At 41.2% G+C, this 16,557-nt stretch overlaps 1 protein-coding gene across 1 annotated transcript in view; it reads right to left on the reverse strand.

Moving 5' to 3' along the window:
• Positions 1 to 16,557, reverse strand: part of SLC6A11 (solute carrier family 6 member 11) — a 188,026-nt gene that overhangs the window by 120,362 nt on the left and 51,107 nt on the right. Inside the window, exon 6 of the mRNA XM_034775846.1 lies at positions 12,012 to 12,144. Within this exon, the coding sequence (XP_034631737.1) occupies positions 12,012 to 12,144 (133 nt within the window). The remainder of the gene's footprint in view (positions 1 to 12,011; positions 12,145 to 16,557) is intronic.

Consider the following 16,557-nt stretch of genomic DNA (forward strand, 5'->3'; position numbering starts at 1 on the left):
GGGGAGGGGTGTGGAGTGATTGATTGGGGAGGAACATGATAACTACAAAGAAATAATATGAGGAAGAAATGGACTGAGGTGATTCAGACACTAAAATCTTGTTTGCTGACTTGATGTCTATTTTTTAAACAAATGTTAAAGTGTCTGAAAGTTTTATAGAACGTCAGGTCCAGGCACAAGTCCATTTACGGTACCTTTACTAAAACAATATGCTTTTCCTTTTATTTCACTACATTTGTCTACATCCTAATATTTTCAGAAAATACTTTTCATTTTGTTTTAACAGTTGGGTTGTTTCTATTTCATGCCCTGGCTTGGTAAATTGAATTACACCTTTCCTCCAGCCTTCTTACATGGCCCTGGACCCCAAGCTATCCTCCTGTCACATTTAGGGCATAATATACCCTGACTGACTGACTTCAGTTAAATTGGAGTAGGCTCTTATCTAGTATAAGACTATCTACACACTGCAGCTTATGTCGATATAAGTTATGTCGCTCAGGGATGTGAAGTAGCCACCCCCAAGTGACATAACTTATGCTGACTTAAGTGCCAGTATGGACAGCGCTATGTCAGTGGTAGAAGCTACCACTGCTCACCAGGGCTGGATTACTTAAACTGACGGGAGAGTTCTCTCTTGTTGGCTTAGAGCAGTTCCAGTAGAGAGCTTACAGCGGCGCAGCTACGTTGGTGCAGCTGTGCCACTGTAAGCTCTCTAGTGTAGCCATAGCTTTAGGGTTGGTACACACTTAAAAGTTGACATAGGTTCCTTGGGTCAGGGCTGTGAAAAAACCACACTGCTGACTGACACAGCTATGCTGACCTAATCCCCAGTGTAGATGTAGCTACGTTGGTAGAAAAATGAATTCTTCCATCCACACAGCTGCTGTATTTCTCCACCAATGAAAAAAAACTCTTCCATCTGTGTAGGCTGCATCAACACTTCAGGACCAAGCTGGCATAGCTACAGAGAAGTAGCTATGCTGGTATAGTCTCTGAAGTGTTGACATACTCTAAGCCACAGTTCCTAGTAAAGATGGACCTCTGCTACTGAAAGCTAATGGCAAACAAATGAAACAGATATTGCATTATTTTGATTTAATATTACAATTTAAAGCTGTCCACAATCACCAATCACAATTTGTGAAAAATGCTCGCCAGCACTGCATACAGATCTCCTTAGCTAACAGCTTAGAGATGTCCTTAAGTGCTCAGAGTTGCATGGGGGGGATGGTGGGGGGGAGGGGGGAAATCTCAAGAGCTGTTTTAAAACTTCACACAGAGGAGGCTGGAAAGCAGAAACTCTGCATGCATCTCATGAACGTTCTACTTTCCTCCTTTGAATACAGAAATCAATCTTGGACTGAGTGCTAAAGCCTCACCATGAAGGGCTATTCTTTGCTACTACTTCAGGCTGAAACAAAAGACACTTCAGGAGATATAATCATTGCTGCCTAGATCCTTTTCCTGGGCCCTTACAATGGGCCCCAGTTCTTTTTTTTTTTTTCCACACATCTTTCTCTTTTATTTTCTTCTTCTGTCCTTTTACTTTCTTTCTGCCTCATTGAATCCATTAGAGTCTTTATATAGTCTGCTATTGAAAAATACATTTTCTGTGTGGGACTACTGACTGAGTTTTAACTGCTGGCAAGCAGAGTTTAACTCCTTCTGATGGGAGGGCAGCTGACTGATGGGCAAAAGGTATGGAGAGCCATTTCTGAACTTTATGTTTTGGCACACACGAGATATGTTGCTAGGAGTCTCCAGGGACAGCCTAGTGGATATTAGACTCAGTGGAAGGCAGTGCACAGTTTAGTTAAATACTTTGCTCCAATCCCTAGCAAATTTGTATCAACTTTTCAATTTTCTTCTTGCTTTGGCTGTATTCTGGTCTCTCTTACACAATTATAAATCAGCAGTCACTCCACTGAAGTCAATGGAGTCAGAGCAGTGTAAAGCTGATGTGAGATCAGAATTGGGTCACTGTAGTCTCAAAACGAAAGCCTTTCTGCACAGTAGGATATCATAGTCAACAATTTCAAAGACACTAAAATATGGGGCAGAGTAAAGTCACCGCAGTCTGCCACCAACCTTTCTAATGGGACCAATATAACCCTGTGCCCAATTTAAGAGGATTCATTCCCCTGCAGTAAATTAGGGGCCAGATCATGGCCTTATACAGGAATACATACAGTTGGGGAGAAGGTAAAAAGGCACCTTCCTTTCCTTGCACAGCCCACTCCAAGCATAGCACCTAGATGAGGTGCGGACATGATGGAGCTATGGCCCTAACTGGCACATAGAATGAGATCAGCATGCAAATAGGGAGTATGCTGGACAACATAAAGGGATGTAATAGTGGGCGTTCTCCCATGTGTGGTGGGAAGCTGCATGAGGGCTGTTCCTTAAAAGAACACTTATACAGAGCTAGATTCTGCCCAGGGAAATTAATTTCAAGATCTGAGCCCTAGCGAATAGCAGGTGGAAATTATGTGAAAGCTAAGCTTTCAGATCCTCCAGTGCTGAATGCCTAGTACAAGAAATGAAAAATGTCACCTTTGCCTCTGAAAATAATGTCACTTCTTTGAAAAAGTAAAGCAAAAGGAGAGACAAAAGAAAATTATTTTTCTTTCTCTGGCACTGTGTCCTCTGTTCTACTCGTCCAGCATGGATAATCAAATAATTTGACAGGAGGAACAGAAAGATGCCCATAAATCACCGCACACTACCCAGCTGCGCTTGTGAGTGAGGAAGGGGAGAGGTTGTGGAGAGGACTGGAAGGAATTTGTTGAATTCTGTAGCTAAGGATGGCTTTATACTCAGCCAGTGCTGAGTTTGACAGCTTAAAATTGTCTTTGAAAGTTGACAGGTACTGATAAACTGCTTGTCTAAATTCATGGATTTCCCTTGACAAGAAAATAAAACTTTAACCAGATCTAGTGGAGTTTCAACTTCATTTTTCTAGTGATCTTTAAAGGTTTGGAGTTTAACTTATTGGGATAAGCACTCGAAAGCTCAGGTGCTCATCAAGTATGGATCTTAACTATCTAGGTCTGTTGGGTCTGTTACCCTGGACTGAAAATCTAGCTAGGACCAGATCATATTAATCAGTGGGACTTCTTGAGGAGTAAGGTATTATTCAGCCTGAGTAAAGTGCAACAATCTGGCTGTTAAAAAGTGTGAATTTCACCAAGTCTGACCTGAAACCATTAATCCAAACAAGCCCACTTAAGGGATCCATGAATCTTTACCCTTATCTGAGCTTCATGTTGTGACAAACCCCCCAAACCAGGTGCCATTAGGAAGTTTTATTGACTCAAACCAAGTTTGCCAAACCCAGTCAAGCAGAACACGACAAGCTTCAGTCCCAGCCATAAATCTGAGGAGCTGCTCCGGGAGACCTGAGCAGAATGCCACAGGTTTAGACATTTATGCATATAGAAAGCAGTAGGAAAAACCTGCACTTTAAGGAAAAAGTGCCAAATTTTTCCCTCACTTACACCTATGCAATCCAATAACCAATTTTCTTAATGTAGGTAAAATTGTAACATAGTTCCTTTAGAGACAAGGAAATCTTTTGCCCTGTTAAGGTTTCTATACCTTTTTCAGTAATGCCATGGTAGGAAGTAGAATACAAGAATGGCTAATAAAGGTCAAAAATATACAATTCAGCAGTTCTCCTGTCCTTAAGTTTTTGTGTGGTAAGTACACTGCCGAGTAACTCTCTCAGGGATCTTATTAAAATGAGTTGCAAACAATTATGTTAACCAAGCAGGATCCTTTTTAGACCTGCAATGCAAAATAGGAAGGTAACTAATGATAATTAGGAAAAAGTGTCATAAATATTTAATGAGAAGATATTTGTGTAATAATTATCTATTCTATTATTCCATGTTTTGACTCATGGGACTTTCTTAATCAATCCACTCACACATTCCATGGTAATGTGAAGATCTTATCTACCTAGCTGTTATCTGGCTCCCATCACTAAGTATCTGAGTGCATCAATTGTATACAGTAACACCAGAGAATCTCACAGGAAGCATTATGTTTCACCAGTGTTGATGATAAAGGTTTTTCTTGTAGACATTTGCTGCCTGCTGAAGAGCTGATTTTCCCTGCCCATTTCTGTTTTTCTTTAGTTTAGTCCCTCAGAGTCAGCCCCCCCGATTTTTGTAATCTACCGCCTCTTTCTTCTATTTGTGATGGTGGATGATCACACCACTGCATTGATTAAGGTAGTGTTTAACATCAGGGAACTCAAAACAAGTGGTGGGAGAACCTCAAAAGGTTCTCAGGTTAAGTTCAGTCTGGATAAGCAGCTAAATGTTAAGATGGTTATTCAAACCACTCCAATATATAAAATAGGGCTGATGAACTCATAGGAACAAGCTTTTTTGGGGAGATTTCTATATCTTCCAGTTGGTCCCTGAAATTCAATAAGAGGTTTTCACAAAGTACTGCACTTTGCCAGTTCCAGTCCTGGTCAGAACCTAGAGGTGCAGGGGAATTGCAAAGGATGATAACTTTCCATTTGGGTTTGACTTAAGTTTGGGGCAAAGGAATGGGAGAGGTGGTATCTTACTTGATTTGAATCATTTCATCCATCCAAACTCATGGGTCATAATCCCGGTGGTTATGTGGGTACTGTGATACTCAGAGCATTAATTCACCCTCTGATCTCAGTGTTACGCGATAATACATTTTTACTTTAACACTTGACATTGGAAATTTTGACTCTTTGCTAAATCATATGTGGCAAAAATACAACCCATAATTTTGCAGACAGATATCGTGTGTTTTTGTTATTTTAAAACTCATTAAAAAAGGTTTCTCCACCTAAAAAAGCAGTTTTCCACCCACCATCAAGATTTCTCCAGACAAGTACCATTAATACATATCATAATGGACTGTGTCAATCATATCCCAATTTGCTCTATGAAGCACATCAAGAGAGCAAATTGGAATGAATACCAGATTTTAATGCATTTATTTACTGCTTTGTAGAGGGCAGGGGCGTGTTGGTTGTTTGCTTTTAGCAATGTAGTATTTATCTGATCATATCATTTATTGCCTTTTCATTGATGAGTCCAGTAATTAAAATGATCAATCATAAACCAAAAGCAAAGACTGAGCCATTAGCCAACCCAACAATAAGCAAATTGATATGGTATTAATATCTGCAACAAAGATCCTCTGTGATCAAAGCCTTGTCTTCTGGGATAAGTAGCTATAGTACTGCCTGATCTGAAGGCCATTGATATCAGTGGGAACCTTCAAAGGACTTTGGATCAGGCCATCAGGTTTCATCAGAAGTATTCCAAGGACTAGCTGCTAGAGATGAAATGACTCATCTATCTTGGCTCCTTGCTGCAAGCAGGAAAGATTCTACAAGATTCCATAAACTGATCTTGCATGTGATTGAGGGATGCTTACTGCATTAATTACTTGAAGAGCTAAATTGTGTCTAATCCTCACCATCTAAACAAAGTCCTTTTATTCAAGCCTACTGCTCCTTGTTGTACTAGATTTGCTTTTAAATAGTCCTTTTACTCCTGGTATATTATTGCTTTTCAAATATTAGGACAGGGTATTATACGTAAGAATGCAAAGCTGGAGGGGTATCTCAGTGCTCTACGGTTCAGGCTTGAACCACCAATAATCCCTGGAACCACAGATTAATTTTTGAAGCACTGCTTCAGCCCTTTCTTATTACAAGCTCACATATAGTGTAGAGAAGAGGGGTTCTTTATATGGCATTAAAAACTGTGGCATATTTTAGAAGACGATGGGTATGTCCAAGTGTCTTTGCCCAAATCTTTTCACTTCCCATGTGGTTATGCAGCAGGCTGCACACTAGCTGGCTATTGCTTCCCCCCCCGCTCCACCCCGCCCCGCCCCACCCCAAGTGAGCATATCTCAGCAATGCTGTATGATGAATAAACACTCTAGCAATGCAATATATTATTACTAATGTGTCTTATTAATGGTAAGGTTCCTTGAGGTTTCTCCAGCTGCATTCACAGAATCCTGTATGTTAGGGATAGGAAGCACTATTCTAATAATCAACTCCTTGCCTAAAGCAGGAAGGACAAAGCTTTGCTCTCACAAAGGGTATGTCTACACTTAAAATGCTACAGAAGCACAGCTGTAGTGCTTCAGTGTAGACACTACTTACGTCAACGGGAGGGGCTCTCTGGTCACTGTACATAATCCATCTCCCCGAGAGTCAAAAGCTAGGCTGACGAAAGAATTCTGCTATCAACCTAGTGCTATCTACACCAGGGGTTAGGTCAGTATAGTTATGTCTCTCAGGAGTGTGGATTTTTCACACCTCTGTGAGATGTACCTATACCAATGTAACTGCCTAGTGTAGACCAGTCCTAAGACATTAAGTTAGGACTCAAGTGAGAAACATGGGTCTCTCACATCTCTCTACATAGCAAAAATTGCAGATGACAAACTTATTTAGGATAGTTAGGACCAGAAAGGAGACAAATAAAAGGGACACAATAAAAGTACATAAAATATTGAATGCTGTAGAGAAGATAGATTGGAAGCTTCGGATCTCCTTGCCTGATAATAGAAGAGCGAGGAAACATCCAATTAAATTAAAAGGTGGGAAACTCAAAACTGATTAAAGCAGGTATTTTTTCTCATAACATGTAAGTAGACTGTGGAACTCACGCCACAAGAAGCCACTGAGGACAAGAACTTAGCAAGATTCAAAAAGGAATGTATAGGGATAACAAGAATATCCAGAATTATCATCATTAATGACATAAAATATTTTGGAAAAAATACTACACCAATCTCTAACTACTAGAGACTAGAGGAAGACCTAATTTGGAAGGCAGATTACCCCACATTTACCTACTGCAGGTTCTTTCACCTGGTGGTGGACACTGTTGAATACAGATTACTGGACTAGATGGATCTCAGATCTGATCCAGTGTGGCAATTCCTATGTTTCTATGTCTCATTATATTGTCACCTTTAGTTCCTTTTGGTCTTGCTCTATTCAGTGCATTAGTCTGTAAAGTATGTAAGCAAATAGTCAAATAACAGCAAGCTGATTGAAAGGTAAATTATCGATGAGCCAAATCCTCAGTGAGGGTAAAGAGACATAGCTCCATTGACGTCAATCATAGCTGGTTGAAAAGTTTTCAACAACAGTTTTCCCATTAAAACTGTAGTTTCATCAAAATAGAAATGTTTTGTGGGAATGTTGCTATTTTAATTAAATTTTGAATGGGAAAAAGTCAAGATGTTTAGTTTCAAGAATGTGGCAAATGTTTCATTTCAGCTTTATCATTTTGACTTTTATAATGTAATATTAACATTAATATTTTAATATCTTTATATTACAGCTGTCCAGAGGATGACAATTCCTTTTTGTGACAAATTTCAAGGTTTCAGAATTTGTTTTCATTCCATATGAAACACAAGCAAAACCTTTTGAACATTTTCATGAAACAGAATTATGTTAAAACAAGATTTTTTTTGGATCCAAAAGGTAAGTTTTCACCCTCTCACTCCTTCTCCCTTTCTCTCCACAACCAGAGAGTCGATCCCAAACCTCAAAAATCCTCCTGTTGAAAACTTTGTTGAAACTGATACATCTCCCTGAGACATTTCAAATTTGATGAAGCAGCATATTTTATCAAAAATGTTCCAACCAGATCTTATTCATAAATATTAGATATCATATATTAATATAATATAAACATCAAAATGAATCAAAATGTTTCAATGGTCCCAAACTGAAATTTTTTGGAATTTTCATCTTCTGGGAAATTTTGAAATTTCAGCATTTTTTGTTCTAATTCAGAATGATCTTTTTTCCCTCAAAAATGTTGGCATTTTACCACAGAATGGAAATTCCAGTTCCCAGCCAGCTCTGCAGATAGAGAAGCTACATTGATATACACCAGCTGAGACTCAGGCTCATAATGTAGTTATCTAATATTTAGTAAATATGGTGGAAGGGAAGCGACTGGTGTTATACTTGGGGGCAGGGAGTGGAAGTACGAAAGAATTGTACATTCTGAAACTATACCTAACATGTACTTTTTAAAAAAAATACAAGTCTTGTTTTGCTTTAGAGATGACTGTTATTAGTGACAGAACTTGGAAGTGTCCTAAATTTTTCCAGCACATTTGGATAAATATGAGCATACACTATGTGTAAGCCAACGTCAATGACTAAAAATGGAAGATCTTTGAAAGAAACTTAAAACATAATTATAATAGGTATAAAAACTGCAACATACCCAGAAACCACTCTGTCATCCCTAATCTACAGCATCATTATGAAGTGCCTACAGCAACACATCATTGTAGTGTACCAACTTGGCCAACCAGTCAGTGGAGGCTGCGAGAAGATACGCATTCCTACAGCCCTCTGTCAGAAGAAAGAACTATTCTCAGAGGGCTGAAATCCTTCAGCCACCCCAGAAAGGGAAGTTTCTCTTACAGAGCAAAAATGCATCACTGGCCTAGAAAAGACACTGGAAAAGAGTCTCCGGTAAAGGGCCTAATTATTAATCAGAACTAAGATATGATACTGAAAACTCATAAGGTGAAATACTTCCATTATGAGTAAGAGCAGCAGCAGTGGAGGGAAAGGGGCAGTGCTGGCTGTGAGCTGCATCCCACAGACATTCTGCCAGTGCAAGCTCCTACGTGGGCAGTCTCCTACAGTGCCTTACTGCCCATTTCACAGGTAGCAGCGAGCACCACAAACTACAGCAAATGCATTCGGGAACTGAGGATGTGAACCCATCCTAAAGCCACCAGAACATACCTGCCTGTGGCAGCGATGTATCAGCCAGGCAGTAGATGCCCCCAAACCTAGCGCTCCTGAGGAAATTATAGTTCTAACCTGTTGCTGCATAAATGGAAAGAGTCCCTAAAACACAGTCCATTGTTATCATAACAGAGCAACAAAAGACACTGTTTTGCCATAAGGCAAGAACCGGACTTTTGATATTATTAATTACATTATTGTATATATCTACATATACAGCTGCCTAGCTGTTTGTTAACTATTTGAACACAAAAATGCTGTACATGACCTAAGTGTTGTGAGTCTCTAATGAGCCTTTTCATATAATCATAGAAGATTAGGGTTGGAAGAGACCTCAGGAGGTCATCTAGTCCAACCCCCTGCTCAAAGCAGGACCAACACCAACTAAATCATCCCAGCCAGGGCTTTGTCAAGCCAGGCCTTAAAAACCTCTAAGGATGGAGATTCCACCACCTCCCTAGGTAACCCATTCCAGTGCTTCACCACCCTCCTAGTGAAATAGTGTTTCCTAATATCCAACCTAGACCGCCCCCACTGCAACTTGAGACCATTGCTCCTTGTTCTATCATCTGCCACCACTGAGAACAGCCAAGCTCCATCCTCTTTGAACCCCCCCTTCAGGTAATTGAAGACTGCTATCAAATCCTCCCTTACTCTTCTCTTCTGCAGACTAAACACAGAATCATAGAATATCAGGGTTGGAAGGAACCTCAGGAAGTCATCTAGTCCAACCCCCTGCTCAAAGCAGGACCAATACCCAACTAAACAAGCCCAGTTCCCTCAGCCTCTCCTCGTAAGTCATATGCCCCAGCCCCATGATTATTTTCATTGCCCTCTGCTGGACTCTCTCCAATTTGTTCACATCCTTTCTGTAGTGGGGGGCCCAAATTCCTCCTAATTCTTAGAGAATTCCAGCTTCAACTTTTTTTGGTTTCAGGCGGAGATTTCTAAAGCCATATAGGGGATTTGGAAGCTCAATTCCCATCACCTCTCTCCCACCCCCACCCGCACCCCTGAATATCTTTGTAATGGCTTGGCTATTTGCTCAGTTAACCGTTTACCAAAACATTTCAACTGAATAGAAAATAAATTACTTTCCATCTGACTGTCATCAAAATGTCCCTCCTGCAACCACCCTCATGCTGAACACACTTAACAAAATGTCACCTAAATAAAACAATTCCTTCCTTCTACATATTAGCGTCTCTTCTTCCTTTGTAACTGCGCTCTGTTATGCGCCACGGTATTAAAACAGCTTTCTTGTCTATCAGTTAGACTAAACATTTTCACAGTTTAAGTCTGAGATCCATTTCTGCAGAAAGAGAGGAAGCTAAAGGAACATGCCCTGGTACGTGTAGGAAAAATAATAGAAAGCAGAGATGTAAAAGACCAGCTGTTTGAGGTCACGCAAGCCTTCTGCCTGCCAGTCCATGCCTGTTCCCTCTGGTATAATTAAAAGTGTTTTGTATAGTTGTACAAAGTAACTCCCCACTGATAGGGCTTTCACCCGCTCCCTATGGGGTGATTACTCTGCAATCGAATAGATCTGATTATCAGGACATTTTTCCTGAGAGTCAACTTAAACTCACCTTTGCTCAATTGCATCCCACTCATTGTGCCTCCTAAACTATTTCTGTATCTCTTGGTGTACATGCTTCAAATACAGGTGGACGTTTATTGCTTCATTCCTCCCTCCTATCTCCACCACCACCTCTCCACACTTTTAGTTCAGTTCTTTTCATCTTCCCTCTAAAGCCAGGCCTTCCAGATCCTTAATAGTTTTGTCTTCTTTCTATGAATCCTCTCCTGTTCCTCAATATCTTTCTGTTACTGAAGTACTCCATGCATTATTCCATGTGTAATCTCACCAGTGCCAGATGGCTTCCCTAGTCTGTGAAGCGATGCCTCTGTTGCATATTTAGCAGAGACTTGTTCTGGCTTTTAAGGCACAATATGGTATTGCGAATTCTCATCTAATTGGTTACCTATCATCACCCTTTGGTCTTTTCCAGTATGACTGCTTTCAACATTTCTTCCTCCCACTTGATATCTGTCTTGGGGATTGTTATTTCCAGAGGTGTTAGTTTTCACTTTTCCAGATGAATTCCATTTTGTTATATGCTGCCTATGTTTCTAAATTCTGTAGTTGTCTTTGTTTTATTTCCCTGTCCTCACTGATGCTTGCAACACCTTCCAATTTCAGACTAAATTCACATCTTGGATACTGTGTGCCCACCCCCCTATTAAAATTCACCCAAGCCTTGCAACTGAGGTTCAGAATTTGGCATTGGTCTCATCTGTGAATTTAACGCAGCAAAGGTCTACATAGTCTAATATGGAATACAATGTTCAGGAGAAAACATAGCTTACACTTTCTCACCCAAAACAGAACTGGCAAAATGCAAGGGGCCTGATTCTCCATTGCCTGCACCTTGTGTAGACAGTTATACCAGTGCAAGGTAGATATAAAATGTTCCCTGAAACAGGTTCGGCCTGGGGTGGCTCTGTGGTGCCCTGCATCCATTTCCCCTTCACTCACACTCCTCAGTAACTTCCACAAGGCGTGTATCCAATAACGCCCCCCTTTTTGGGGTTTGGTCTATTAACATAAAATAAACTGAAAAACAAAGTCTCTTTCACCCCAGTCTCACGGTGGGCATAGCCCCTCCACCATCCATCTTCCTATTTTCCTAGCACTTCTGAGCCTGAAGTTTGACTTTCTTTGCCTTCCCCACAGGCCCTCTTCCCCACTGGTGTCTTCACCTTGCTGACTCAGGGACCTGTTTACATCTGCCAGCAACCATCTACAGCATCTTATCTCTCCAGGTCTCTTCCTTATCTACTGCAGGCCTGATTGGATCACCTGACCCACTGGTCACATGACCTTCATTCGCCTCACCTGGGAAGGTGTTACATTTGTCACAGGTAGACTGAGACCCCTCTCTCCTTATGGGGCCAGCTACCCTGTGACACTACTGTTTTGATTTGATAGCAATTTACACCCACTTTGCACAGGTGTAAATGATATCACACAACACAGGGTAAGAGAATCAAGCCCCACACATTTACAGGTTTCCTTTTCAGAGTAGGAAAGTCTTCTCACTTTCCTCCTCTCCAAGCTAAGTACCCTTAGTTTTCACATGTATTCTGAGACTGCAAGTCCTGTAGTGCCTCAGAGGACACAGAGCATTTTCAGTCTTACCTTTCCAGTTGACTTTGTTCCTTTCCAAATGCAAAAGTAGCAGATAGTCCAAGCAGCGAGGAGACACAATGCCAAATCCCAGCGGAGATTCCCAATATGTTCAATTCCATCGGATATGGCTAACACCCTGCGTCTACAAAAAATTGTGATAGTGAAATGCTAGAATATTAGCAAAACTATGAACAAAATAATTATACAGCATTTGGGTAAAAGGAAGGCTGCTTTAATTCGACACAGAACTGGCAACTGCCTACTGAGAATGCACCATGCTGAGAAAGAAGGGCTTAGAAACAGTAAGTGCAATGTGATTCCTACCTCTCATTGCTGTTGTTATTATTATATGTATTACAGTAGCACCAACTGGCCCCAACCGAGACCAAGCCCCATTGTGTCAGGCACTGTACAACCATAGCAATAGACAGTTTCAGCCCGGACAGCTTCCAATCTAAATAGTCATTTCAGACAAAGGGTGGAAGAAAGGCAGTATAGTTTTTCACATCTGTAGATGGGGAACTGAAAGAAAGCTAGTGGCTTGCCCAAGTTCATACAGGAAATCTGTGGCACAGCCACAAATTGAATCTAAGTCTCCTGAATCTCAGTGCAGTACTTTAGCCACAGGACCAAGCTCCCCAACTTTAGAATTATTTTCTTGTCTTGGGCATGCAACTGCCATTTTTATGTGCCTTGATTTTTAGTAGGAAACAATAATGGAGTCACAAATAACCTCAAGTCTCTGTTCACCAGCCCCCCTCCCCCCCCCATACCCTGTAAATAAAACATAACACCCTGTGATACATTGACTAAAGAGGTTACGAGTAGGAACACAAATTTCTTTCTGCACAGCTGATCCATTTCATGAATCCCTTTAAGGGATTTCATCTCCTTTTAATATTAAGAAAGTGTCTATGGGGAATTAAAAGATATTTCTAAAGGAAGCTGAATTTACCAGAGCAGTGAAGGCTGACTCTGTCAGTGTCTGAAGTCAGCAGTTGAGGTTGATTTAAAATGGCATTTTGTATTAATTACATATCCATAGATACCAAAGTGCTTAGTGAACTTTAAACTGCTTCTAGCAAGTAATTAGCCATGTGCCCAACTGCATACTGCAGAATAATTACTCTCAACCACTTAGGTCCCTTTCACCCTTTTATTAAGCTTCCATTGATTCTGGTCACAGAAAGAACATGGGGTTCTGCAGCAAGGCATATGTGATGTAAAACTGGAGTGATACAAGAGTATCGGGCCCAGGGAGATCAATCCTTATTCAGATTAAATGTGCCAAGTGAGAAAGAATGGACTAGTTCATTTTTCCTTCTATGTATACCTTTCATCTCCTGCCTTAAAACTTCTATGCATTTTATTGAACAAAGCTTCCTTGGGGATCTGCATTCAGTGTTATCTGCAGTCTTAGAAACACAGCACTAACCTACCTCTCAGTGGCACTGTGAAGATTAGTTAATTTAAAGTTCATAAATACGCTCATTTCCTGTGGTCAAAGACACTAGATTCAATGTATCATTATTAATTTTTTATTACTGTCGGTCTATGTGTAATGCTGATAGGTCCTGGTTGTCGGCGGTTGAGATCGAAGCTGGGACCTCTGAAACTTAGTGTATGAGTCTCTACTGCATGAGCTAAAAGTCACATGGCTCTTAGCTAAGGCTGGAGCAGACTCAGCAATTGCTAGCTGGGCTAGGTGCCACTAGAGAGGGACAGAGCACCACACCAAGCTGGCCTGGGTTACATATGTGCACTCAGATAACTTTGGATACGCGTTCCTAAAGCCAAATATTTTACATGATATAATTTTATTGCTTTTTTTAAAAATCTACATTAAAAACCTTCATTCTGCTCCCTGGTGCATCCAACCCAGTATTGAGTGAGGCAGAGGTCTTGAGGGAGGGAAACCTGTGATCATGTAATTGAGGACTGTATCATAATGCATATGAACAAGCAGGCTGAATTAAGGTTGCACAGACAAATAAATAATGTTTAACATAGTTTTATTTTAAATATAATTTCCTATTTTTAAAGGAAAAAGGTTTAAAAAAAAGACTTTTTGTACAACTAACAACCTCTGCATCATGCATCATTAGCAGGGTTTGAACCCTCACCATTGACCACCATTGCACAGACTGCTACAATTTTAGCTGAAGGTCTAAGTACGTTAGCTGACAGCAGGAGAAGGCTGTTATCCCTGAGAGATGGCCCACTCATGCCATGCACTGCATTCAGGTAGTGATTGGGGAGAACCTTACCCAGCTCTCTCTCTTTCCCCCACACAATAGATGGCAGGCTCCTTCCCCATGTGGTACTTCTGCTCCCCCCTTCCCATCCCCACCCTCAAAGGTGGGAGACAAGATCATCTTGTCAAGATGTTGGAGCCATGCACTGAGTCAGGTTGGGAAGACAAAAGCCTGTCTAAGATCTCACCCATTCTACCCCTCACACTGTTGCAACAGCTGTTTCTGCAGCTTGCTCGTGTTCCAAGTTCAGTGTTATACTGCTGTTACTGCTTTGATGGAGGCATGGACCTGGCTTCTTAGAATGCTCCTATTTATTTGTTTTGGTGCACTAACAAAATTTTCCTGAGAAACCCAAGAGAGAAAAGGGACATGGTAATTTTTAACCATTTTTAATTCAGTTAAGCCTTTAATTCAGCTAAACCTGGATAGAGTCTTATGGGTCAAAGAAAAGTAACTTTGCTAGGGCTTTTTTCCTGCTGAATGTCAAAGTCCTGCTGAAAACAAAGGAGATGTTAGAGCTTCATAAAAAGTTGCAAGAATCTTTCCTAATGGGAAGTATTAGGAGGGGTGAAAGTAATATTAAATTCTTACTGGTACAGGGGCCGAAGGGACGGGGCCTGGGGTGGAAGGGGCAGAGCTGGGGGTCAACCCCCCCTGGCCTCTGCCGCCTGGGGCTCTGGCAGTGATTTTAAAGGGTCCAGGGCTCTGGCCTCTGCCACAGTAGCGGCGGTGGCAGCCAGGAGCCCTGTCGGTGGCCCGGGGGGCGGGGGGCAAAAGTGGCAATGACAGTAAAGCACTGCATCATTGTCCCTTTTGTTTCCCCCGGCAGCCCTCTCCCATACTGGCCCAATTTCACCCCGAGTGTTAAGCTACCAAAATAGGGATCACTACCAGCTCTCTCTTTCTCTCTCAAAAGAAGCAGTACTTGATGAAGGATGTGTTTCAGTCAAAGAGAGAAGGATGAAGTCAAGAGCAAGAACAGAGGAAAGGTTTTGAATTTATCAGCACACTGGAACTGAAAATGAGGCCAATGCTCCATGCCTCTAGAGCAAGGTCTACGTTATGATTAAAGGCCAGTTTAAAGTATCCAGTTATCAACTGGACAAGAACAGCTGTGGTGCATGCTGCATTAGGTTCAGTATGACTTCCAGCCTTGTCTCCTAATCCTCCTCTTAAACAAACAAACAAAAAACAAAAAACACAACCCAGGAGTGTGACCTTAAAAATCAATGCATCATTTTACAGGTAGCCAAGCAGAAGATGGGTATAGCATCATCACATCCCAAGCAATGATCAAATATCTGCTGCATTCTGACATACTTCACGCTATGAATAAACATGCAGAAAATCATGCTAAAAGGGAATGTAGCCTCATGATCAAAGAGGCTTCTGTTGCCGTTGCGGGGTTTCACATGATATATAAGATGAGACCTAAAAAAAGTTATGCAAATGTGGGGGGGAAGCCTCCAAAGTATATTTGACGTATTCCTTTTCCTGGAGAAGGGATGGACCATAGTGATACTAAACATTCTTAACTTTGCTCATTGCCTTCATCCAGAGCCCCCTCATATCAACAATCCCTATCCCTCTAGCTAGACTGCTGCTTTCCCAGGGTTGAGGAGGAAGTAGCTCTGACACATCCAGCTGGTAATATCAATCAAACATTCCTCCAGAGCAGACACTGAATTTGCAATGCCCCAAGCCAAGAGCTAAACAGCACACTGACACTGCTCTGCCATGTGTTTAAAAATGATCTAGCCAAGGAGCCTACTCTGTAGTATACAGTGAATAACATGGGAGATGGGTTAGTTCCTTGAGAAATGGTGTGCTATGACACATAGTTGTACGTCACCCACAACATTCTGGTTATGACTGGAATTCACTGCTTGGACCAGCCTTGGATGAAACAAAGAATCATCTGTGTCATCATGCTACTGCAATGACTCTTCCGCCACATCTATCTCAATTATCCTTCTGTATCATTTGTATTGTGGTAGAACCTAGGGACAGCCATAGACCAGGACCCCACTCTGTTAGGCACTGTACAAACATGTAACAAAAGGCATTTACAAGCTAACTGATCCCAACATTTCTTACAACCTTTTTAAATTTAGTAAAAATGTTATTGAAAAATAAATTTGAAAGGACTCAATAGCCTGGTCTTGATCTTGCTGTGGTTGCATGTGTCCACACTCATTGTAGTCAGTTGGAGCCCTATGGAAGAATTTCAAACCTGATGTGGGAGAAAACCACCACTGGACCAATGGAGTTGCTATCTCTCACTCTAAGTCTGCATTTGG

The sequence above is a fragment of the Trachemys scripta genome, chromosome 7 (assembly GCF_013100865.1).
Source record: "Trachemys scripta elegans isolate TJP31775 chromosome 7, CAS_Tse_1.0, whole genome shotgun sequence".
NCBI lineage: Eukaryota > Metazoa > Chordata > Testudines > Emydidae > Trachemys > Trachemys scripta.